The 22,222-nt window shown below is 48.2% G+C and overlaps 2 protein-coding genes across 4 annotated transcripts in view; one reads left to right on the top strand and one right to left on the bottom strand.

Moving 5' to 3' along the window:
• The window catches only part of LOC144485845 (X-ray repair cross-complementing protein 5-like), a 32,314-nt gene extending 20,469 nt beyond the window's left edge, over nt 1-11,845 (bottom strand). Inside the window, exons 1-3 of the mRNA XM_078203918.1 lie at nt 11,800-11,845; nt 6,835-6,944; nt 5,614-5,752 (exon numbers count right to left, since the gene is read on the bottom strand). Of these exons, the coding sequence (XP_078060044.1) occupies nt 5,614-5,752; nt 6,835-6,944; nt 11,800-11,845 (295 nt within the window). The remainder of the gene's footprint in view (nt 1-5,613; nt 5,753-6,834; nt 6,945-11,799) is intronic.
• A 3,208-nt stretch (nt 11,846-15,053) lies between these two features.
• LOC144485846 (X-ray repair cross-complementing protein 6-like) overlaps nt 15,054-22,222 on the top strand; it is a 97,301-nt gene continuing 90,132 nt past the window's right edge. The window contains exon 1 of one of the 3 annotated variants that reach the window (XM_078203920.1): nt 15,054-15,119. In XM_078203920.1, the coding sequence (XP_078060046.1) occupies nt 15,100-15,119 (20 nt within the window). In that variant the 5' untranslated portion in view covers nt 15,054-15,099. The remainder of the gene's footprint in view (nt 15,120-22,222) is intronic. The other 2 variants (XM_078203919.1, XM_078203921.1) reach the window with 2 other exon arrangements.

Below are 22,222 nucleotides of genomic sequence, written 5' to 3'. Positions count from 1 at the left end.
TCTTCCACGGACTCACAGGCCGGTTGACCCTGAGGTGACGGTAGTCCAGGGGATCCTGACACGCCCTGCGGTGGCGACCAACCTCTGGGCACAGGCAAGCTGTACATGGGAGTAAAATGGTTAAGCAATGGTCCCGATGCTGCCCGCGCCGTGCCCGGGGAAGAAATAAGAGATAATGGGTTTGTTACTGGGGGTATGGGAGCGACAGGGGTTGCTACGTCCCCTGCTGGCGCCAGGTCTCGGATCGAGACCGTGTCCTCTCGCCCGTCAGGGTATGCCACATAGGCATACTGAGGGTTGGCGTGGAGGAGATGGACCTGTTCGACCAACGGGTCAGACTTGCGGGCCCTTACATGTCGCCGCAGGAGGACGGGTCCTGAGTACGTCAACCAAGACGGTAATGAGGTCCCCGAGGAAGACTTCCGAGGGAATGAGAACATCCTCTCGTGGGGAGTAGCATTGGTTGCCGTACACAGGAGGGAGCGAATAGAATGGAGCGCATCAGGGAGCACCTCTTGCCAACGGGAGACTGGAAGACCTTTGCACTTCAACGCCAGTAAGACAGCCTTCCAGACTGTAGCATTCTCACGTTCCACCTGTCCGTTACCCCTAGGGTTGTAACTCGTGGTCCTCCTAGAGGCAATCCCGTATGAGAGCAGGAATTGCCTCAAGTCATCGCTCATGAACGACGTGCCCCTGTCGCTATGGATGTAGCTGGGGTACCCGAACAGGGTAAAAAGATCACGGAATGCCTTGATCACCGTGGCAGCGGATGTATCCGAGCAGGGAACAACAAAAGGGAACCGAGAGTACTCATCGATGATATTGAGAAAGTACACGTTCCGATCTGTTGAGGGAAGGGGGCCCTTAAAATCAACACTCAGTCTCTCGAAGGGACGAGTGGCCTTGACTAAATGTGCCCGGTCAGGTCGGTAAAAGTGCGGTTTGCATTCCGCGCAAATCCGACAGCTCCTTGTTACCGACCTGACGTCCTCCACTGAGTAAGGCAGGTTGCGGGCTTTTACAAAGTGGTAGAGCCGAGTGACCCCAGGATGGCACAGATCATTATGGAGGGCGTGCAAACGGTCCTCCTGAATACTAGCACATGTTCCACGCGAGAGGGCATCCGAGAGCTCATTGAGTTTCCCTGGACGATACATGATATCGTAGTTATAGGTGGAGAGTTCAATTCTCCACCGCAAGATCTTTTCATTTTTGATCGTGCTCCTCTGCGTGTTGTTAAACATGAACGCCACGGACCGCTGGTCCGTGATCAGGGTGAACTGTTTTCCCGCCAAGTAATGGCGCCAGTGTCTGACGGCCTCCACAATGGCCTGGGCCTCCTTTTCCACCGCTGAATGCCGAATTTCGGGGCCTTGGAGGGTGCGGGAAAAAAATGCGACGGGCCTGCCCGCCTGGTTATGTGTGGCGGCCAGGGCGAAATCAGATGCATCGCTTTCCACCTGAAAGGGGATGGACTCGTCTACCGCGTGCATCGTAGCTTTCGCGATGTCGGCTTTCAATTTATCGAAGGCCAATCGGGCCTCTGGCGTTAGGGGAAAAGTCGTGGACTTAATGAGCAGACGGGCTTTGTCCGCGTAGTTGGGAACCCAATGCGCATAATAAGAGAAGAAGCCTAAGCATCTTCTCAGTGCTTTTGCACTAGTAGGTAAGGGAAGTTCAGCAAGGGGGCGCATACGGTCTGGATCAGGGCCAATGACCCCGTTTTCCACCACGTATCCTAGGATGGCTAAACGGCGCGTACGAAACACACACTTCTCCCCGTTGTAGGTCAAGTTCAGGCGAGATGCAGTGCGTAAGAAGTTCAGGAGGTTTGTGTCGTGGTCCTGCTGGTCATGGCCGCAGATGGTGACATTATCCAGGTACGGGAAGGTAGCCCGCAGCCTGTTCTGGTCCACCATTCGGTCCATAGCACGCTGGAAGACGGAGACCCCATTGGTGACACCAAAGGGAACCCTGAGAAAATGATACAAGCGACCATCCGCCTCAAAAGCCGTGTATTGTCGGTCCTCTGGGCGAATGGGGAGTTGGTGGTAGGCAGACTTGAGGTCTATGGTGGAGAACACCCGGTACTGCGCAATCTGATTGACCATATCAGATATGCGCGGAGGGGGATACGCATCCAGCTGCGAATATCGGTTAATGGTCTGACTGTAGTCAATGACCATCCGGGGTTTGTTCCCGCTCTTGACCACCACGACCTGTGCTCACCACGGACTAACACTGGGTTGTATGATCCTTTCTTTGAGGAGCCGCTGAACCTCAGATCTAATGAAGATCCGATCCTCAGTGCTGTCACGCCTACTTTTAGTCGCGATGGGCTTGCAGCCTGGCACAAGATTCTGAAACAAGGAGGGTGTGGTGATCTTCAGCGTCGAGAGGCTACAGGCGGGGCGCGTTGGGCAATTTGGAGGCTGCTGCTGTTTTCCCACTGCCAGTGAAGGGAGTGGCCCACCGTACTGTAGGATTACACTCCTCAAGTGGACCATGAAGTTTAGTCCGAGAAGTATTGGCGCGCAAAGATACGGCAACACAAGGAGCTTGAAGCGCTCGTAAACTGTGCCTTGTACTTTCAAGGTTACCACGCAACTCCCTAGCACGGCAACAGACCGGGACCTCGATGCCATAGAGATTGTCTGTTTGGCAGGTTGAATCTGGAGTCCACACCGCTTCACAGTGTCTGGGTGGATAAGGCTCTCAGTGCTCCTGCTGTCAAACAGACAATAAATCACATGATTATTTACCTGGATATTCATCATAGAACGGTCGAGTCTATGAGGCTTGGCCTGGTCCAGGATGATCGACGCCACCGTTGGTTCATGAACGCCACTGCAGGCAGCTGAAATCGATGCGGAGGACCCCTGCTGGTCGTTCGTGGTCAGTGTCGACCAACATGGCTGCTCCCATGAATCGCACGTGGGTGAGGGCGCCAAACTCAGCGACCCCTGGTGGTCATACTCCTCCGACTCCGTCGACCGTAATGGCGTCGTCCTGGTCTCGCACGTGGACGAACCCCGCGACAACTTCGACGATGATGACCCAAGCTCTGAAGAATCGCAGGCCGCACTGCCGTTCCTGGGTTTAGATTGGCACACTTTTGCATAATGCCCTTTTTTACCGCATGCGGTACACAATACAGCTTTAGCGGGACACTTTTGCCGGATATGCTTCGCTCCTCCACAGAAGTAGCACCGCGGGCCGCACGGGGCTGCAGCCGTCGTCTGGCCCGAATGGGAGCACGCCATTACACAGCATTTCGAACCCGAGGGACGAGGAGGGATTTGCGACTGCTCCTGCCACGTTGTCTCCACGTGGTCCTCCGGATATAAAACTAAGCTCTTTGAAGCCGACTCGAGCATCTCTGCTAACTCGATGGCCTGGGTAAGATTAAGGTTACCCTTCTCCAACAGTTTAAGTCGAATGTACGACGATCCGACCCCGGCCACAAACGCATCTCGGGTGAGGTCGTTCATGCTCTGCTCAGCCGACACAGCTTTGCAGTCACAGCCCCTGGCTAGCTGTAGGAGCTCATTGGCATAGTCCTCCATCGTTTCGCCAGACTGCCGTCGTCGAGTGGGTAGGAGGTAACGAGCGTGTATCTCGTTAGGTGGTTTGGTATCGCGCTTCTTTAGAAGCTCGAGGGCCTTAGGGTAATTAGTGGCCGCACGGATCGCGAGGTAGACAGTGTCGCTTACCCTCGCATGGAGGACCCGGAGTCTGTCATCATCTGTGGTGACCGCTGCGGAGGCTGCCAAGTAGTCTTCGAAACACTTCAGCCAGTGGTCGAAGGTGTTAGAAGCGCCCACCGCACGTGGATCTAGCGTAAGGCGTTCCGGCTTGAGAATTTGCTCCATACTCTCTCTCTTTTTTTTTCGACGAGAGTTTAACGACAGTAAATAAAATTGATGCGCTATTCAGACACGAGGCTTGAAGCTCAGTAAATGAAAGGCTTTTATTTACTGTTAATGAAGCTACCAGAACTTATATACACTATCCCAGACTGAAGGGGTCCCGGCCAGAGCAGGGACTCTTATACCTCTCCCAGGAGGCGGAGCCCAACTGGGATGTGCCACAACACTACAATACAAAGGTGTAACAACCCCACCCTAACCCAACAGCAACAATAGCACAATCCAACAGTAACATATGTACATCCTTGTAGTCCTGGCCAGCCCCGGCTCAGCAGTATCCAATGGGAACCAACGATGGTTCACCACAATTTGTAACCACAATATTTCTATTCCACCAGGACCTCAAAACAGTGCATCCAAGGACTTGTGCGTTTTGAACCTCAGTCTGAGCTGTCCTGCAAAATGGTGCCTCATGCCACAGATATCAGACGGACATATTTTACACAGAGGGTGGTGGGGGCCTGGAATGCGCTGCCAGGCAAGGTGGTGGAGGCGGACACACTGGGAACGTTTAAGACTTATCTAGACAGCCATATGAACGGAGTGGGAATGGAGGGATACAAAAGAATGGTCTAGTTTGGACCAGGGAGCGGCGCGGGCTTGGAGGGCCGAAGGGCCTGTTCCTGTGCTGTATTGTTCTTTGTTCTTTATGCCAGCCAGAGTTCCCCACACCTCCAGTGGAAGTGGGCTCGAGGAGACACATGTTCTGCTCCATGGAAACAGAATCTCATCTGGACTTGAGCTGTCCGCTTAGCGGCTCTGGACGGGCTGAGATTGCGGTAAATATAGCAATTAGGTCCAAGAATGGGCGTTAAATCTGGAGTTTCAAATAGACTATTCTTATTAGCAGAATGTTCATTCTGTTCCTGTGGTCCAGACAAGTCCTGGAGAATTGTGAGTTGTAAACATGTGAAATTTATTTTCAAGTTTTGTGGTTGAGGCAGAAAGGATGTTAACCCAACTGGACAGAGGGACAAAGGAAATGGGATCAAGGAAATATAGAATTTTACATACATGGTGGCACGGGTGGCACAGTGGTTAGCACTGCCGTCTCACTGCGCCAGGGGCCCGGGTTCAATTCCGACCTCAGGTCATTGTCTGCGTGGAGTCTGCACATTCTCCCCGTGGGTTTCTTCTGGGTGCTCTGGTTTCCTCCCACAGTCTGAAAGACGTACAGTTAGGTGGAATGGCCATGCTAAATTAACCCTTAGTGTCAGGGGATTAGCAGGGTAAAGACATGGGGTTGCGGGGATAGGGCCTGGGATTGTTGTCAGTACTGGCTCAAATGGCCTCTTTCTGCACTGTAGGATTCTATGATGAGGAGGCCATTCAGTCCATCATGCCTGTTGCCTGCTCTTCATATCAGTGATCCCATGAGAAGACGGTGGGTAAATGTGAAAAGTGCAACCGAAAGGCACCAATTGCATTGATATAGCGCCTTTCCCAATCCCAGATGTCCCAAAACGCTTTACAGTCAATACTTCTGAAGTGTATTCCCAGTATTCCGGCCAATCGTTACTTCTCAATCAACATCACTGAATCAGATTGCCTGGTTATTGTCACTTTACTGCTCCCAGCTGCGTACCTACACCACAACTTGCACAGAGCAGAGTCCCAAGGGAGGGACATACCCCACACCGAGTTTAAACGGACTTGCTCCAGATCTGGGGGATAAACTTGCCTGGTGTGTCCAAGTCGTGGAGGACATAAACATGCTTGAAGTCAACAGAGTTCTTGTGCTTCTGAGTCCCGAAGAACACGACAGCCAGAAGGTCACGGTCGCTGCTAATAATCTTACTGGTGTAAACCCTGTGGACACACTGCAAGTAGAGAGAGTCTAATCAGTCAGCAGCACTATCAACCGACCTTTGCGGAAGGATGTATTGGCCTTGGAGGGAGTACAGAGAAGGTTGACCAGGTTGATACCGGAGATGAGGGGGTTAGCTTATGAGGAGAGATTGAGTAGATTGGGCCTGTACTCGTTGGAGTTTAGAAGGCTGAGGGGAGATCTTATAGAGTCATATAAGATAATGAAGGGGCTAGAGAGGGTAGAGGCAGAGAGATTCTTTCCACTTAGAAAGGAAACAAGAACTAGAGGACACAGCCTCAAAATAAGGGGGAGTCAGTTTAGGACAGAGTTGAGGAGGAACTTCTTCTCTCAGAGGGTAGGGAATCTCTGCCCATTGAAGCAGTGGAGGCTACCTCATTAAATATGTTTAAGTCACAGGTAGATAGATTTCTGATCAATAAGGGAATTAAGGGTTATGGGGAGTGGGCGGGTCAGTGGAACTAAACTACTATCAGATCAGCCATGATCTTACTGAATGGCGGGGCAGGCTTGAGGGGCTAGATGGCCTTCTCCTGCTCCTATTTCTTATGTTCTTAAAACACTCAGCACACGCAGACACAGGGAGAACATGCAAACTCCACACAGACAGTGACCCAAGCCAGGAATCAAACCTGGGTCCCTGGCACTGTGAAGCAGCAGTGCTAACCACTGTGCCACCGTGCTGTCCCTTTTGCACGGTAGATTTTCTTCACAGTATTTTTGAAAAACATCAGGACAAATTTCAAAAACCTTTTTTGAGGTAAAAATGTGCCTTGAATGTTTTCAAGAAGAGGGACTGTGTGTGTGTGTCTCTCAGAGATGTGAGGGAGAGACAGACGTCTGGTTTTATAGGACCATTAGAGTATCAGGCATAGGAACAGAAGGAGGCCATTCAGCCCATTGAGTCTGTTCCACCATTCAATGAGATCATGACTGATGTGATAATCCTCAACTCCACTTTCCCGCCTTATCCCCAAGACCCTCGATTCCCTGACTGATTAAAAATCTGTCTACCTCAGCCCTGAACATACTTAACGACTGTCACCTACAGCACTGTCACTGGTCGCCTCTTACCTGAATAGTCATGTCGAATGCTGAAGTGGCCTCACCATTCATTTCAAACATGGCCTCCGAGGCATCGATGAGGAAGACTAAGCTATCCCTGCCTGCGTATCGAATGTCCTCTGAAACATAAATCAACACGTCACAACCTTAACTGATAGAAAAGAGCGGCCGGTGACAAAACCGAGTAATCGCAGCTTGTGATCATTCTCCAACCACTACACGCTTCTTTGTATTAGGAGGGATTTATGGTGTTTGTAACAGCTGGACATCTCTGTGAGTGGATGTAATACATTCTCTTTTGTAAAAAAAAATCGATAGCTGTGGCTCAACGACCTTCTAACTGCTAGAACCGCAGTGACATCACTCAGAGAAGGCCCCGGAAAGACTGCAGGGGTTGGTGGGGGGGGGTGTCACCCTGGTTTGATTTGATTTATTGTCACGTGGATTAGTATACAGTGAAAAGTATAGTTTCTTGCACGCTATATAGACAAAATATACCATTCACAGAGAAGGAAAGGAGAGAGTGCAGAATGTAGTGTTCGTCAGAGCTCGGGTGTAGAGAAAGATCAACTTAATGCGAGGTAGGTCCATTCAAAAGTCTGATGGTAGCAGGGGTGCACGGTGGCACAGTGATTAGCACTGCTGCCTCACAGCGCCAGGGACCCGGGTTCAATTCCCGGCTTGGGTGAAAGTCTGTGTGGAGTCTGCACATTTTCCCCCTGTCTGCGTGGGTTTCCTCCCACAGTCCAATGATGTGCAGGTTAGGTTAATTGGCTATACTAAATTGTCCCTTAGTGTCAGGGGGATTAGCAGGGTAAATATGTGGGGTTACGCGGATAGGGACTGGGTGGGATAGTTGGCGGTGCGGGCTCGATGGGCCAAATGGCCTCCTCCTGCACTGTAGGATTCTATGATTCTAAGAAACTGTTTTTGAGTCGGTTGGTACTATGATCTCAGACTTTTGCATCTTTTTCCCGATGGGAGAAGGTGGAAGAGAGAATGTCCGGGGTGCGTGGGGTCCTTAATTATGCTGGCTGCTTTGCCAAGGCAGCGGGAAGTGTAGACAGAGTCAATGGATGGGAGGCTGGTTTGTGTGATGGATTGGGCTACCTTCACGACCTTTTGTAGTTCCTTGCGGTTTTGGGCAGAGCAGGAGCCCATACCAAGCTGTGATACAACCAGAAAGGATGCTTTCTATCTGCGGACATACGACTCTCACCAACACCTACAGATGCATCATCGAAAGCATTCTTCCAGTTGTATTTCCTTAGTCTCCTCAGAAAATAGAGGCGTTGGTGGGTTTCTTAATGATAGCGTTTTACTCATCTAATAAAATCAAATAACTGGGGATGCTGGAAATCTGAAATAAAAATGGAAAATGCTGGAAAAAATCAGCAGGTCTGGCAGTGTCTGTGGAGAGAGAAAGGATTCAGATCTTTCTGAAGTTGTGGCTGAGTCACATGGGAGGAATACCTTCACTGTGCCACCTGTCATGAAGCTGGAAATGTGTTTGCAAAAATTGAATTAAGAAAGACTTGGAAGGACTGTGAACTGTCAGAGAGATAGTGTTAAACTTGAAGAGGACAAAGACGGGGCTGATGGAATGGACAAGTATCAGATTAAATGTAATGCTGAGAAACGCAAAATGATTCGGCACGCTAGCACAGTGGTTAGCACTGTTGCTTCACAGCTCCAGGGACCTGGGTTCGATTCCCGGCTTGGGTCACGGTCTGTGTGGAGTTTGCACATTCTCCTCGTGTCTGCGTGGGTTTCCTCCGGGTGCTCCGGTTTCCTCCCACAGTCCAAAGATGTGCGGGTTAGGTTGATTGGCCATGCTAAAAATTGCCCTTAGTGTCCTGAGATGCGTAGGTTAGAACATAAGAAATAGGAGCAGGAGTAGGCCATCTAGCCCCTCGAGCCTGCCCCGCCATTCAATAAGATCATGGCTGATCTGACGTGGATCAGTACCACTTACCCGCCTGATCCCCATAACCCTTAATTCCCTTACCGATCAGGAATCCATCCATCCGCGCTTTAAACATATTCAGCGAGGTAGCCTCCACCACCTCAGTGGGCAGAGAATTCCAGAGATTCACCACCCTCTGGGAGAAGAAGTTCCTCCTCAACTCTGTCTTAAACCGACCCCCCTTTATTTTGAGGCTGTGACCTCTAGTTTTAACTTCCTTACTAAGTGGAAAGAATCTCTCCGCCTCCACCCTATCCAGCCCCCGCATTATCTTATAAGTCTCCATAAGATCCCCCCTCATCCTTCTAAACTCCAACGAGTACAAACCCAATCTCCTCAGCCTCTCCTCATAATCCAAACCCCTCATCTCCGGTATCAACCTGGTGAACCTTCTCTGCACTCCCTCCAATGCCAATATATCCTTCCTCATATAAGGGGACCAATACTGCACACAGTATTCCAGCTGCGGCCTCACCAATGCCCTGTACAGGTGCATCAAGACATCCCTGCTTTTATATTCTATCCCCCTCGCAATATAGGCCAACATCCCATTTGCCTTCTTGATCACCTGTTGTACCTGCAGACTGGGCTTTTGCGTCTCATGCACAAGGACCCCCAGGTCCCTTTGCACGGTAGCATGTTTTAATTTGTTTCCATTGAGATAGTAATCCCATTTGTTATTATTTCCTCCAAAGTGTATAACCTCGCATTTCTCAACGTTATACTCCATTTGCCATATCCTCGCCCACTCACTCAGCCTGTCCAAATCTCTCTGCAGATCTTCTCCGTCCTCCACACGATTCACTTTTCCACTTATCTTTGTGTCGTCTGCAAACTTTGTTACCCTACACTCCGTCCCCTCCTCCAGATCATCTATATAAATGGTAAACAGTTGCGGCCCGAGTACCGATCCCTGCGGCACGCCACTAGTTACCTTCCTCCAACCGGAAAAACACCCATTTATTCCGACTCTTTGCTTCCTGTCGGATAGCCAGTCCCCAATCCACTTTAACACACTACCCCCAACTCCGTGTGCCCTAATCTTCTTCAGCAGCCTTTTATGGGGCACCTTATCAAACGCCTTTTGGAAATCCAAAAACACCGCATCCACCGGTTCTCCTCCATCAACCGCCCTAGTCACATCTTCATAAAAATCCAACATGTTCGTCAAGCACGACTTTCCCCTCATGAATCCATGCTGCGTCTGATTGATCGAACCATTTCTATCCAGATGCCCTGCTATCTCCTCTTTAATAATGGATTCCAGCATTTTCCCTACTACAGACGTTAAGCTGACCGGCCTATAGTTACCCGCCTTTTGTCTCCTTCCTTTTTTAAACAGCGGCGTAACATTAGCCGTTTTCCAATCAACCGGCACTACCCCAGAATGCAACGAGTTTTGATAAATAATCACTAACGCATCCACTATTACCTCTGACATTTCTTTCAATACCCTGGGATGCATTCCATCCGGACCCGGGGACATGTCCACCTTCAGTCCCATTAGTCTACCCAGCACTGCCTCTCTGGTAACATTAATTGTATTAAGTATTTCTCCTGCTGCCAACCCTCTATCGTTAGTATTTGGCAAACTAGAGGGGTTAGAGGGATTAGAGGGTAAATATGTAGGGATATGGGGGTAGGGCCTGGGTGGGATTGTGGTCGGTGCAGACTCGATGGGCCGAATAGCCTCTTTCTGATTCATTTTGGTTGGAAGAATGCATAGGACACAATATAAAATAAAACAAACAATTCTAAAGTGGGTGCTGGAGCAGAGAGACCTGGGTGTATATGTGCATAAATCACTGAAGGTGGCAGGACAAGTTGAGAAAGTGGATAAAAAGGCACATGGGATCTTGGTCTTTATAAATAACAGCACAGAGTACAACAGCAAGGGAGTGAAAATGAATTTTTACAAAACACTGGTCCAGCATCAACTGGAGTATTGCGTCCAATTCTGGAGATTGCAATTTAGGAAAGATATGACGGCTTCAGAAAAGGTCCAGGTGGTTCCAGGGATGAGGGACTTCAGTTATGTGGATAGATTGGAGAAGTTGGAACTGTTTTCCTTGGAAAAGTTCAAAATCACGAGGGATCTGGACAGAGTCAAGAGGGAGAAACTGTTCCCATTGGTGGAAGGATCAAGAACCAGAGGACCAATGCACCTAACCAGCACATCTTTCCGGAGGAAACTGGAGCACCTGGAGGAAACCCACACAGACACGGGGAGAATGTGCAGACTCCGCACAGTCACCCAAGCCGAGAGTCAAACATGGATCCCTGGCGCTGTAAGGCAGTAGTGCTAACCACTGTGCCACCCTATATAACATCTGGGGGAAGCACTGGTGAGTACTGTTCTGTCACTCATTGAGGCTATGGTTTCAGGTCAGGGTTAGAATTATCAAAACGTGCGCAGTGTGTTGTACTTAAACATAATAAATAGGAACAGGAATGCTCCACCATTCAATGAGATCACGGCTGATATGATTGTGGCCTTAACTCCACTTCCCTGCCTGTTTCCCTCTCCTATCAAAAACCCGTCTCATCAGCCTCGAATGTTCTTATTATCTAGAGGTGTACAGCATGTTAGAATCGTAGAATCCTACAGTGCAGAAGGAGGCCATTTGGCCCATCAGGTCAAAGGTAGGGTTCTGAAGACTGTGGAGGAACAGAGGGATCTTGGGGTTCATATCCACAGATCTCTGAAGGTTGCCTCTCAAGTGGATAGAGCTGTGAAGAAGGCCTATAGTGTGTTAGCGTTTATTAACAGGGGGTTGGAGTTTAAGAGCCGTGGGGTTATGCTGCAACTGTACAGGACCTTGGTGAGACCACATTTGGAATATTGTGTGCAGTTCTGGTCACCTCACGATAAGAAGAATGTGGAAGAGCTGGAAAGAGTGCAAAGGAGATTTACCAGGAAGCTGCCTGATTTGGAGGGTAGGTCTTATGAGGAAAGGTTGAGGGAGCTAGGGCTGTTCTCTCTGGCGCGGAGGAGGTTGAGGGGAGACCTCCCTTCGTTTTCCTCTGCTTCCTCTGGATCCTCCTCATCTTCATTCCGAAAGTGTGACTGCCAATCCGCCATATCTGCTGTGGAGGAAGTGCCAACTCCCCTGTCAGGTAGAAGTACAAGGGACAACATTAACCAAAGGAGACATTCCTGGATCATGGGATTAGCCCAGAGAAGTGACAGAGACAAGGTGGCAGAATAATTCAGTCACTTTGGACTCAAAAAGATTTAAAAACAAAACAGTGCCTTGATTGGTTTCACTTCTTCAAGGGCATACAGCTCTCTCAATCGGAGCTAGTGTAGACCATTCGGCCCCTCAAGCCTGTCCTGCCATTCAATAAGATCATGACTAATCATCTACCTCAACTCCACCTCCCTGCATTCTCCCCACCTCCTTTGGCACCCAAAGTCCTATTGATTTCTGCCTGGACTATGCTCATCGAGTGAGCATCCACAGTCCACAGTGGGGTGGAGCGTTCCAAAGGGAGATGTACGGCTCCCAGCCTCATCCAGTGCTGGCCTCACTGTGGCTGATTAATTTTCTCCAGGCAAAGGGTATTAACAGATTCAAGGTAGGTGACCCAGATCAGTCATGAATTAGCTGAATGATGGAACAGACTCGAGGGACCGAATGGCCTCCTCCTCGGTGGAAAGTGAGACTTGGTGTTGGGAAATGTGCCCAATATAAGTCTCTTTTAAATTACACATCTGGATTTTAAATGTTTGGAATGATATACAACAGAGAAGAGCAATGGGAGAAGAAATATAAGTTAGTATTAAAGCAGCAGTTATTGAAATGTGTTCCCCTGGAGGGAGCTGTCCCTTTAAGAGGAGAATATGGCGCTTTAAGAGTGCAGTAAGAAGTCTCACAACACCAGGTTAAAGTCCAACAGGTTTATTTGGTCGCAAAAGCCACTAGCTTTCGGAGCGCTGCTCCTTCATCAGGTGAGTGGGAGTTCTGTTCATAAACAGGGTATATAAAGACACAAACTCAATTTACAAAATAATGGTTGGAATGCGAGTCTTTACAGGTAATCAAGTCTCAAAGATACAGACAATGTGAGTGGAGAGAGGGTTAAGCACAGGTTAAAGAGATTTGTATTGTCTCCAGCCAGGACAGTTAGTGAGATTTTGCAAGCCCAGGCAAGTCGTGGATTACAGATAGAATGACATGAACCCAAGATCCTGGTTGAGGCCATCCTCATGTGTGCAGAACTTGGCTATCAGTCTCTGCTCAGCGACTCTGCGCTGTCGCATGTCGTGAAGGCTGCCTTGGAGAACGTTTACCCGAAGATCAGAGGCCGAATGCCTGTGACTGCTGAAGTGTTCCCCAACAGGAAGAGAACACTCTTGCCTGGTGATTGTCGAGCGGTGTTCATTCATCTGTTGTCGTAGCATCTGCATGGTCTCCCCAATGTACCATGTCTCGGGGCATCCTTTCCTGCAGTGTATGGAGGTAGACAACGTTGGTCGAGTTGCAAGTGTATGTACCGTGAACCTGGTAGATGGTGTTCTCACGTGAGATGATGGCATCCATGTCGATGATCCGGCACGTCTTGCAGAGGTTGCTGTGGCAGGGTTGTGTGGTGTCGTGGTCACTGTTCTCCTGAAGGCTGGGTAGTTTGCTGCGGACAATGGTCTGTTTGTGGTTGTGCGGTTGTTTGAAGGCAAGAAGTAGGAGTGTGGGGATGGCCTTGGTGAGATGTTTGTCTTCATCAATGACATGTTGAAGGCTCTGGAGAAGATGTGATAGCTTCTCCGCTCCGGGGAAGTACTGGACGATGTAGGGTATTTTGTCTGCCGTGTCCTGTGTTTGTCTTCTGAGGAGGTTGGTGCGATTTTTCGCTGTGGCGCGTTGGAACTATCGATCGATGAGTCGAGCGCCATATCCTGTTCTTATGAGGGCATCTTTCAGCGTCTGGCGGTGTCTGTTGCGATCCTCCTCATCTGAGCAGATCCTGTGTATACGGAGGGCTTGTCCATAGGGGATGGCTTCGTTAACGTGTTTAGGGTGGAAGCTGGAGAAGTGGAGCATCGTGAGGTTATCTGTGGGCTTGCGGTACAGTGAGGTGCTGAGGTGACCGTCCTTGATGGAGATGCGTATGTCCAAGAATGCAACCGATTCTGGAGAGTAGTCCATGGTGAGTCTGATGGTGGGATGGAACTTGTTGATGTCATCATATAGCTGTTTCAGTGATTGTTCACCATGAGTCTAAAGGAAGAAAATGTCATCGATGTATCTAGTGTATAGCATCAGTTGAAGGTCCTGTGCGGTGAAGAGGTCCACTTCACCAGGCAAGAGTGTTCTCTTCCTGTTGGGGAACACTTCAGCGGTCACGGGCATTCAGCCTCTGATCTTCGGGTAAACGCTCTCCAAGATGGCCTTCACAACGCAGAGTCACTGAGCAGAGTGATAGCCACGTTCCACACACATGAGGACGGCCTCAACCGGGATCTTGGGTTCATGTCACACTACCTGTAAACCCCATGACTTGCAAAATCTCACTAACTGTCCTGTCTGGAGACAATACACATCTCTTTAACCTGTGCTTAACGCTCTCTCCACTCACAATGTAACCTTTAAGATTACCTGCAAGGACTCACATTCCAACCATTATTCTGTAAATTGAGTTTGTGTCTTTATGTGCCCTGTTTGTGAACACAACTCACACTCACCTGATGAAGGAGCAGCGCTCCGAAAGCTAGTGGCTTGTGCTACCAAATAAACCTGTTGGACTTTAACCTGGTGTTGTGAGACTTCTTACTGTGTTCACCCCAGTCCAACACCAGCACCTCCACAACATGTCTTTAGGAAGCCCAGGGGCAATGACTCACTGAGTTTGATTGACAGCCGAACAGGAGCTATCAACCAATCGGAACCCGGAGAGAGCAAAGGCAAGAGGCCAATCAACCGAAACGTGGGCGGTTCCCAGGGTCACAATGATTGATCGCCGATTAGGCCAATCAGATACGGTGTAGAGGAGAGCTAAGGAGCCAATCAGCAGCAAGATGGGCCTATCGGATTACCCAATCGGAGGCAGGAGACAAGGCAACAAAGCCAATCACAAGCGAGGAAGGCGGACCTTGGGGGGGGCTATGAATCACACGTGACATAGCCAATCAGAAGCAGGAGCGAAGGGAACAGGCCAATCAGCCACAAGATGGGTGGATCTAAGGGACAATGATTGACAGGCATGACAACCAATCGAAACCCTTGGTGCCTCTGATTGACAGCCGCGTTAACCAATCAGAAACGAGACGAGTGAAGCCTCGAGGAGGCGGACAGCCGGTTCGGACGCGAATGTGTTGCTGGCCCCGCGGGTAAAAGTTTGAGTCTGGCCAGGGAGGGTAAATCAGCGGTAAAACCCAGTTAGAATTCCCGACGGGAGCGGAAAATAATAATAATTAAAAACTCCGGCCTCAGGCGCGCGGGGCGGGGGGGTGCGTTTAATCGCCAGAACGTGAAGAGAGATTGAGAAACGGCTGCCGGCTGCTCGCGCCTGCTCACTTCCGGTCTCGCGAGGGGTCGGGGCCGCGGCCGGGGCCGCGGCCGCGCAGGCGCAGTGCCACTCCCTGTGGGGACAATGGGTTATGGCACCAATAGAGACCAATGGGTAAGGTTTGGTGGGGATTCCAGAGACATGGTTAAGGAGGAGCAGGACTGGGAGTTGAATGTCCAAGGGTGCTTACTCAGTATTGTGGAACGATGGACAGGATAGGGAGTTGCTTTATGGGTTAACGATGACACCAAGGCTGTATTAAAGTTTATTAGTCACAAGTAAGGCTTACATTAACATAATGTGATGTCCAGTTGGCAATCAGTTTGTCCCTGCAATGATGTTACTGTGAAATTCCCCGAGTCGCCACATTCCGGCTTCTCTTCGGGTACTCCGAGGGAGAATTTAGCACGGCCAATGCACCCTAACCAGCACGTCTTTCAGACTGTGGGAGGAAACCGGAGCACCCGGAGGAAACCCACGTAGACATGGGGAGAACGTGTAGACTCCACACAGACAGCGAGCCAAGCCGGGAGTCGAACCTCGGTCCCTGGCGCTGCGAGGCAGCAGTGTTAGCCACCGTGTCGCCACATCAGAAGCAGGAAAGAAGTGAACAGGCATTATTATTTCCCTGGCCCTGCACTCAACCCTGGAACACCGAGATAACAAAGACACCTATGTCAGACTCCTATTTATTGACTCCAGTTCAGCCTCCAACACCATTATTCTAACGGACCGCAAGAAACTACAAAGAGTCATGAATGTAGCCCAGTCCCATCCATTGATTCTATCTGCACTTCCCGTTGCGTCGGAAAAGCAGCCGGCAAAATTAAGGACCCCATGCACCCCGGACATTCTCTCTTCCACCTTCTTCCATTGGGGAAAAAGATAGAAAAGTTGAGGTCATGTACCAACCGACTCGAGAACAGTTTTTTCCCTGCTGCCATCAAACATTTGAATGGACCAACCTTGCATTAAAGTTGACCTTTCTCTACACTCTAGCTATGACTGTAACACATTCTGCACTCCTTCTCTATGAACGGTATGCTTCGTCTGTATAGTGTGCAACAACCTATACATTTCACCGTACAAAGAACAAAGAAAATTACAGTACAGGAACAGGCCCTTTGGCCCTCCGAGCCTGCACCGACTATGCTGCCCGACTGATCGTCTAACTCAATAACTTAATCCTGCTTTTTCCCCATAACCTTTGATCCCATTCGTCCCAAGTGCTATATCCAGCCACCTCTTGAATACATTCAATGTTTTGGCATCAACTACTTCCTGTGGTAACGAATTCCACAGGCTCACCATTCTTCGAGTGAAGAAATGTCTCCTCACCTCCGTCCTAAACGGTCTACCCTGGTTCTGGACTCCCCCACCATCGGGAATATCCTCTCTGCATCTACCCTGTCTAGTCTTGTTAGAAGTTCCTAAGTCTCTATGAGATCCCCTCTCATTCATCTGAACTCCAGCAAAAACAATCTTAACCTAGTCAATCTTTCCTCATACATCAGTCCCGCCATTCCCTGAATCAGCCTGGTAAGACTTCGCTGCACTCCCTTGACAGCAAGAACATCCTTCCTCAGAAAAGGAGACCAAAACTGCACACAATACTCTAGGTGTGGCCTCACCAAGGCCCTGTATAATTGCAACAACACATCCCTGCTCCTGTACTCGAAACCTCTCGCAATGAAGGCCAACATACCATTTGCCTTCTTTACCGCCTGCTGCACCTGTGTGCTTACCTTCAGTGACTGGTGCACAAGGACACCCAGGTACCGCTGCACACTCCCCTCTCCCAATTTACAGCCGTTCAGGTAGTAATCTGCCTTCTTGTTTTTACTTCCAAAGTGAATAACCTCTCATTTATCCAAATTATACTGCATCTATCATTGATTTGCCCACTCACCCAATCTGTCCAGATCATTCTGTAGGATCTCTGCATCCTCATCACAGTTCACCCTCCCACCCAACTTGGTATCATCTGCAAACTTTGAGATGTTACATTTTGTTCCCTCATCCAAATTATTAATATATATTGTGAATATCTGGGGTCCCAGCACCAATCCCTGTGGCACCCCACTAGTTACTGCCTGCCAATTTGAAAAGCAACCATTAATTTTTACTCTTTGTTTCCTCTCTGCCAACCAGTTTTCTATCCATCTCAATACACTTCCCCCAATCACATGCGCTTTCATCTTGCACGATATTCTCTTATGCGAGACTTTGTCAAACGCTTTCTGAAAGTCCAAATATACCACATTGATTGGCTCCCCCTTGTCAACTCTACTAGTTACATCTTCAAAGAATTCCAACAGATTTGTCAAGCATGATTTCCCCTTCATAAATCCATGCTGACTCTGTCTGATCCTGCCACGCTTTCTAAATACTCTGCTATAAGGTCCTTGATGATGGATTTGAGAATTTTCCCCACTTCCGATGTTAAGCTTACTGATCTATAATTCCCTGTTTTCTCTCTACCTCCCTTTTTGAATATTGGAGTGACATTCGTTACCCTCCAACCTGCAGGGACTGTTCCAGAATCTATAGAATCCTGGAAGATGACCACCAATACATCCACTATTTCTGGAGCCACTTTTTTAAGTACTCTGGGATATAGATTATCAGGCCCTGGGAAATTATCCGCCTTCAATCCCATCAATGTTTCCAGCACCATTTCTCTACTAATATTGATCTCCCTCAGCTCTTCTTCCCTCTCACTAAATCTTGCATTCTCCAACATTTCTGGCATCTGATTTGTGTCCTCTTTTATGAAGACAGAACCAAAGTATATTCAGTTGCTTGGCCATTTCTTTGTCCCCTATTATACATTCCCCCATTTCTGTCTGTAGGGGACCTACATTTGTCTTCACCAACCTCTTTCTCTTCACATATCTATAGAAACCCTCAGTGTCAGTCTTTATGTTCCCTGCAAGCTTACTTTTGCACTGTATTTCCCCCTTAATCAATCACTTGGTCCTTCTTTGTTTGAATTCTAAACTGCTCCCAAATTTCAGACCTATTATTTTTCTTGACCAATCTATATGCTTCTTCCTTAGATCGGATACTCTCTCTAATTTCCTTTGTAAGCCATGGATTGGCCCTCTTACCCATTTTGCTTTTGTGCCAGACAGGAATAAAGAGTTGCTGCAGTTCCCCCATTTGTTCCTTGAATGTTTGCCATTGCCTATCCACTGTCATCCCTTTAAGTAATTCTCCCCAATCTATCAAGGCCAACTCACACCTTATATCCTCATAGTTTCCTTTATTAAGATTAAGCACCCTAGTCTCTGAATCAACTATTTCACTCTCCACCTTGATAAAAAAATTCCTGATGTTATGGTCGCTCATCCCCAAGGGGTCTCGTACAGCTAGACTGGGAATGATTGGGGCGGCACGGTAGCACAGTGGTTAGCACTGCTGCTTCACAGCTCCAGAGACCTGGGTTCGATTCCCGGCTTGGGTCACTGTCTGTGTGGAGTTTGCAAATTCTCCTCGTGTCTGCGTGGGTTTCCTCCGGGTGCTCCGGTTTCCTCCCACAGTCCAAAGATGTGTGGGTTAGGTGGATTGGCCATGCTAAAATTGCCCCTTAGTGTCCTGAGATGCGTAGGTTAGAGGGATTAGCGGGTAAATATGTAGGGATATGGGGGTAGGGCCTGGGTGGGATTGTGGTCGGTGCAGACTCGATGGGTGGCCTCCCAGTCCAGGTGGCCTCTTTCTGCACTATAGGGTTTCTATGATTCCCTTCTCATTACACAGTACCCAGTCTAAGATGGCCGGCTCTCTAGTTGGTTCCTCCACATATTGGTCAAGAAAACCATCCCATACGCACTCCAGGAATTCTTTCTCTACGGCATTGTTGCTAATTTGATTTGCCCAATCTATGTGCAGATTAAAATCACCCATGATCACCGATATTCCCTTACCACATGCATCTCTAATTTCGTGTTTAATGCCGTTCCCAACATGACCACTGCAGTTTGGGGGTCTACATATGACATCCACCAATGTTTTTTGCCCCTTGGTATTTCTCAACTCTACCCATACAGACTTCATGTTGTCAGAGCTAATATCCTTTCTCACTATTGTGTTAATTTCCTCTTTAACCAGCAGTGCCACTCCACCACCTTTCCCTTTATGGCTGTCCTTCTTAAATATTGAATACCCTGGGACATTCAATTCCCACCCCTGGTCATCCTGCAGCCATGTCTCTGTAATCCCAATTATATCATACCCGTTTAGATCTATGTTGAATCAATATGGTGGGAATAAAAAAAAGAGGATGTGTTGGTGCAGACTCGATGGGCCGAAGGGCCTCTTCTGCGCTGTATGGTTCTATGAAAAAACATCTTGGTCGGAGCAATTTACAGGCCCCCAAGCAATACTTCCAAAGTGGGGCATAGTATAAACCAATATAAACTAATGTGGGCTTATGAGAAGGGCATAAGGTAATCGTGGGTCATTTTAACATGGATATAGATGGGATCAATCAAATTGGCAAAGGTAGCCTCGAGGGAGATTTCATAGAGTATATGAGGGATTGTTTCTTAGAGCAATATGTTATGGAACCAACCAGGGAACAGGCTATTTTAGATTTAGTAACGAAGAAGTGTTGATAAATAGTCTTGTTGTTAAAGATCCTCTTGGATCTGCTAGAATTTCGGATTCCGATTGAGTGAGAGAAGCCAGAGTGCCATACTAGAGTTTTAGCGTTGGGCAGAGGTAATTATACAGGTCTGAGGAAAGAGTTGGCCCAAGTAAATTGGACACAAATACTTGAGGGCAGGACCGTTAAGGAACAATGGCGGATGTTGACGGAGATATTGAATATCTCTCGATTAAAGTATATTCCTGAGAGGAAGAGGAATTATTAAAGGAAGGAAAACGTTCCATGGCAAGACAAGGAAGTCAAAGAGGACATAGAATCTACAGCATGGAGACAGGCCCTTCGGCCCAAACTGGTCCATGCTGACCAAAATGCCCATCTAAGCTAACCCCATTTGCCTGCTTTTGGCCCATATCCCTCAAAACCTTTCCTATCCATGTATCTGTCCAAATGCCTTTTAAATGTTGTCAATGTCCCTGCCTCAACCACTTCCTCTGACAACTCATTCCACACACGTACCACCCTCTGTGTAAAAAGAAAAGGTTGCTCCTCAGGTTCCCATTAATTAATTCTTTCCCCTCTTAACTTAAACCAATGCCCTCTAGTTCTCGATTCCCCAACCCTGGGAAAAAGACTGAGTGCATTCACCCTATCATATTCACCCTACATAGAGGCAAAAACTAGGGAAACTACTGCAAAGCTAGTGGCAAGCTGGAGGATTGGGAGAACTTTAAGGTTCAGTTAAAGGCTGTTAAAAATAGAATCAAAGGAGCTAAGTGAACTACGACAGGAAGCTAGCAGAAAACATAAACACAGAAACCAAAAGCTTCTACAAGTATATAAGGAGGAAGAGAATAGCGAAACTAAATGTTGGCCCTTTAGAGGACGATACTGGTGAGGTATTATTGGGGAACATCGAGATGGCGGAGGCACTAAACCAATATTCTGCCTCTTTAGAACATAGAACATTACAGCGCAGTACAGGCCCTTCGGCCCTCGATGTTGCGCCGACCAGTGAAACCAATCTAAAGCCCCTCTAATCTACACTATTCCAATATCATCCATATGTTTATCCAATAACCATTTGAATGCTCTTAATGCTCTTTCTTCATGGTGGAGAAAAATGAAGATTTTTCAAAAACTGTCTTTAATGCAGAGCAGCTTGGTGCAATAAATATCACTAAGGAGAAGGTATTGAATAAACTAATGGGATTAAAGGCAGATAAGTCCCTGGGGCCTGATGGTCTGCACTCGAGGGTATTAAAGGAGGTGGCCGCAGAGATAGTGGATGCATTGGTTGTGATATTTCAAAATTCCCTGGATTCCGGTGAGGTCCTGATGGATTGGAAACACGCTAATGTGACGCCCTTATTCAAAAAGGGACAGAGGCAAAAAGTAGGAAATTATAGGCCAGTTAGCTTGACCTCTGTGCTGGGGAAGTTGCTGGAATCAATCATTAAGGAGGAGATGGCTGAGCATTTGGAAGGACAAAGCTCATTGTCAGTATGGTTTTACGAAGGGTGAGTTGTGCTTGAAAAACTTGCATGAGTTCTTTGATCTGCAAGAAGGGGACAGAGTGTAACACAGCAAAATTTGTGGATGAGACTAAAATAATGGGGAAGCAGGCAGTGAAGAGGATATAAAGACTCTACAGGTGGATATAGGTAGGCTAAGAGAATGGGCCAAAATTTGGCAGATGGAGCTTAATGTGGATAAGTGTGAGGTTGTCCATTTTGGCAGAAAAAATAGAAAGGCAGATTATTACCTAAATGGGAAGCAGATTCAAAATGTGTCCGGGCAGAGGGATCTGGGTGTCTTTGTTCATGAATCGTGGAAAGTTGGTATGCAGGTGCAGCAGGTAATAAAAAAGGCAAATAGAGTGTTGCCATTTATTGCAAAGGGACTGGAGTATAAAAGTAGAGGAGTGTTGCTGCAATTGTATAGGGTGTTGGTGAGACCACGGCTGGAGTCATGTCCAGGTTTGGTCTCCTTATTTGAGCAAGGACGTGGTGGCATTGGAGGCAGTTCAGAGGAGGTTCACCAGATTGATTCCGGGAATGAAGGGGTTGATGTATGAGGAGAGATTAAATAGTTTGGGCTTGTCCTCACTGGAGTTGACAAGGGTGAGGGGGGATCTGATCGAGGTATATAAAATTTTAACCAAATGTTTCTTCTTATGGGGCAATCTCGAACAAGAGGTCACAGAGTATAGGTTGAGAGGCGGTAGATTTAAAACTGAGATGAGGAGGAACTACTTCTTGCAGAGGGTGGTGAATTTGTGGAACTCGCTGCCCCATTGCGTGGTGGAGTCTGAATCA

This window comes from Mustelus asterias, unplaced genomic scaffold (genome assembly GCF_964213995.1).
Source record: "Mustelus asterias unplaced genomic scaffold, sMusAst1.hap1.1 HAP1_SCAFFOLD_240, whole genome shotgun sequence".
NCBI classification, from domain to species: Eukaryota; Metazoa; Chordata; class Chondrichthyes; order Carcharhiniformes; family Triakidae; genus Mustelus; species Mustelus asterias.
This window is presented reverse-complemented; position numbering and strand designations above follow the sequence as displayed.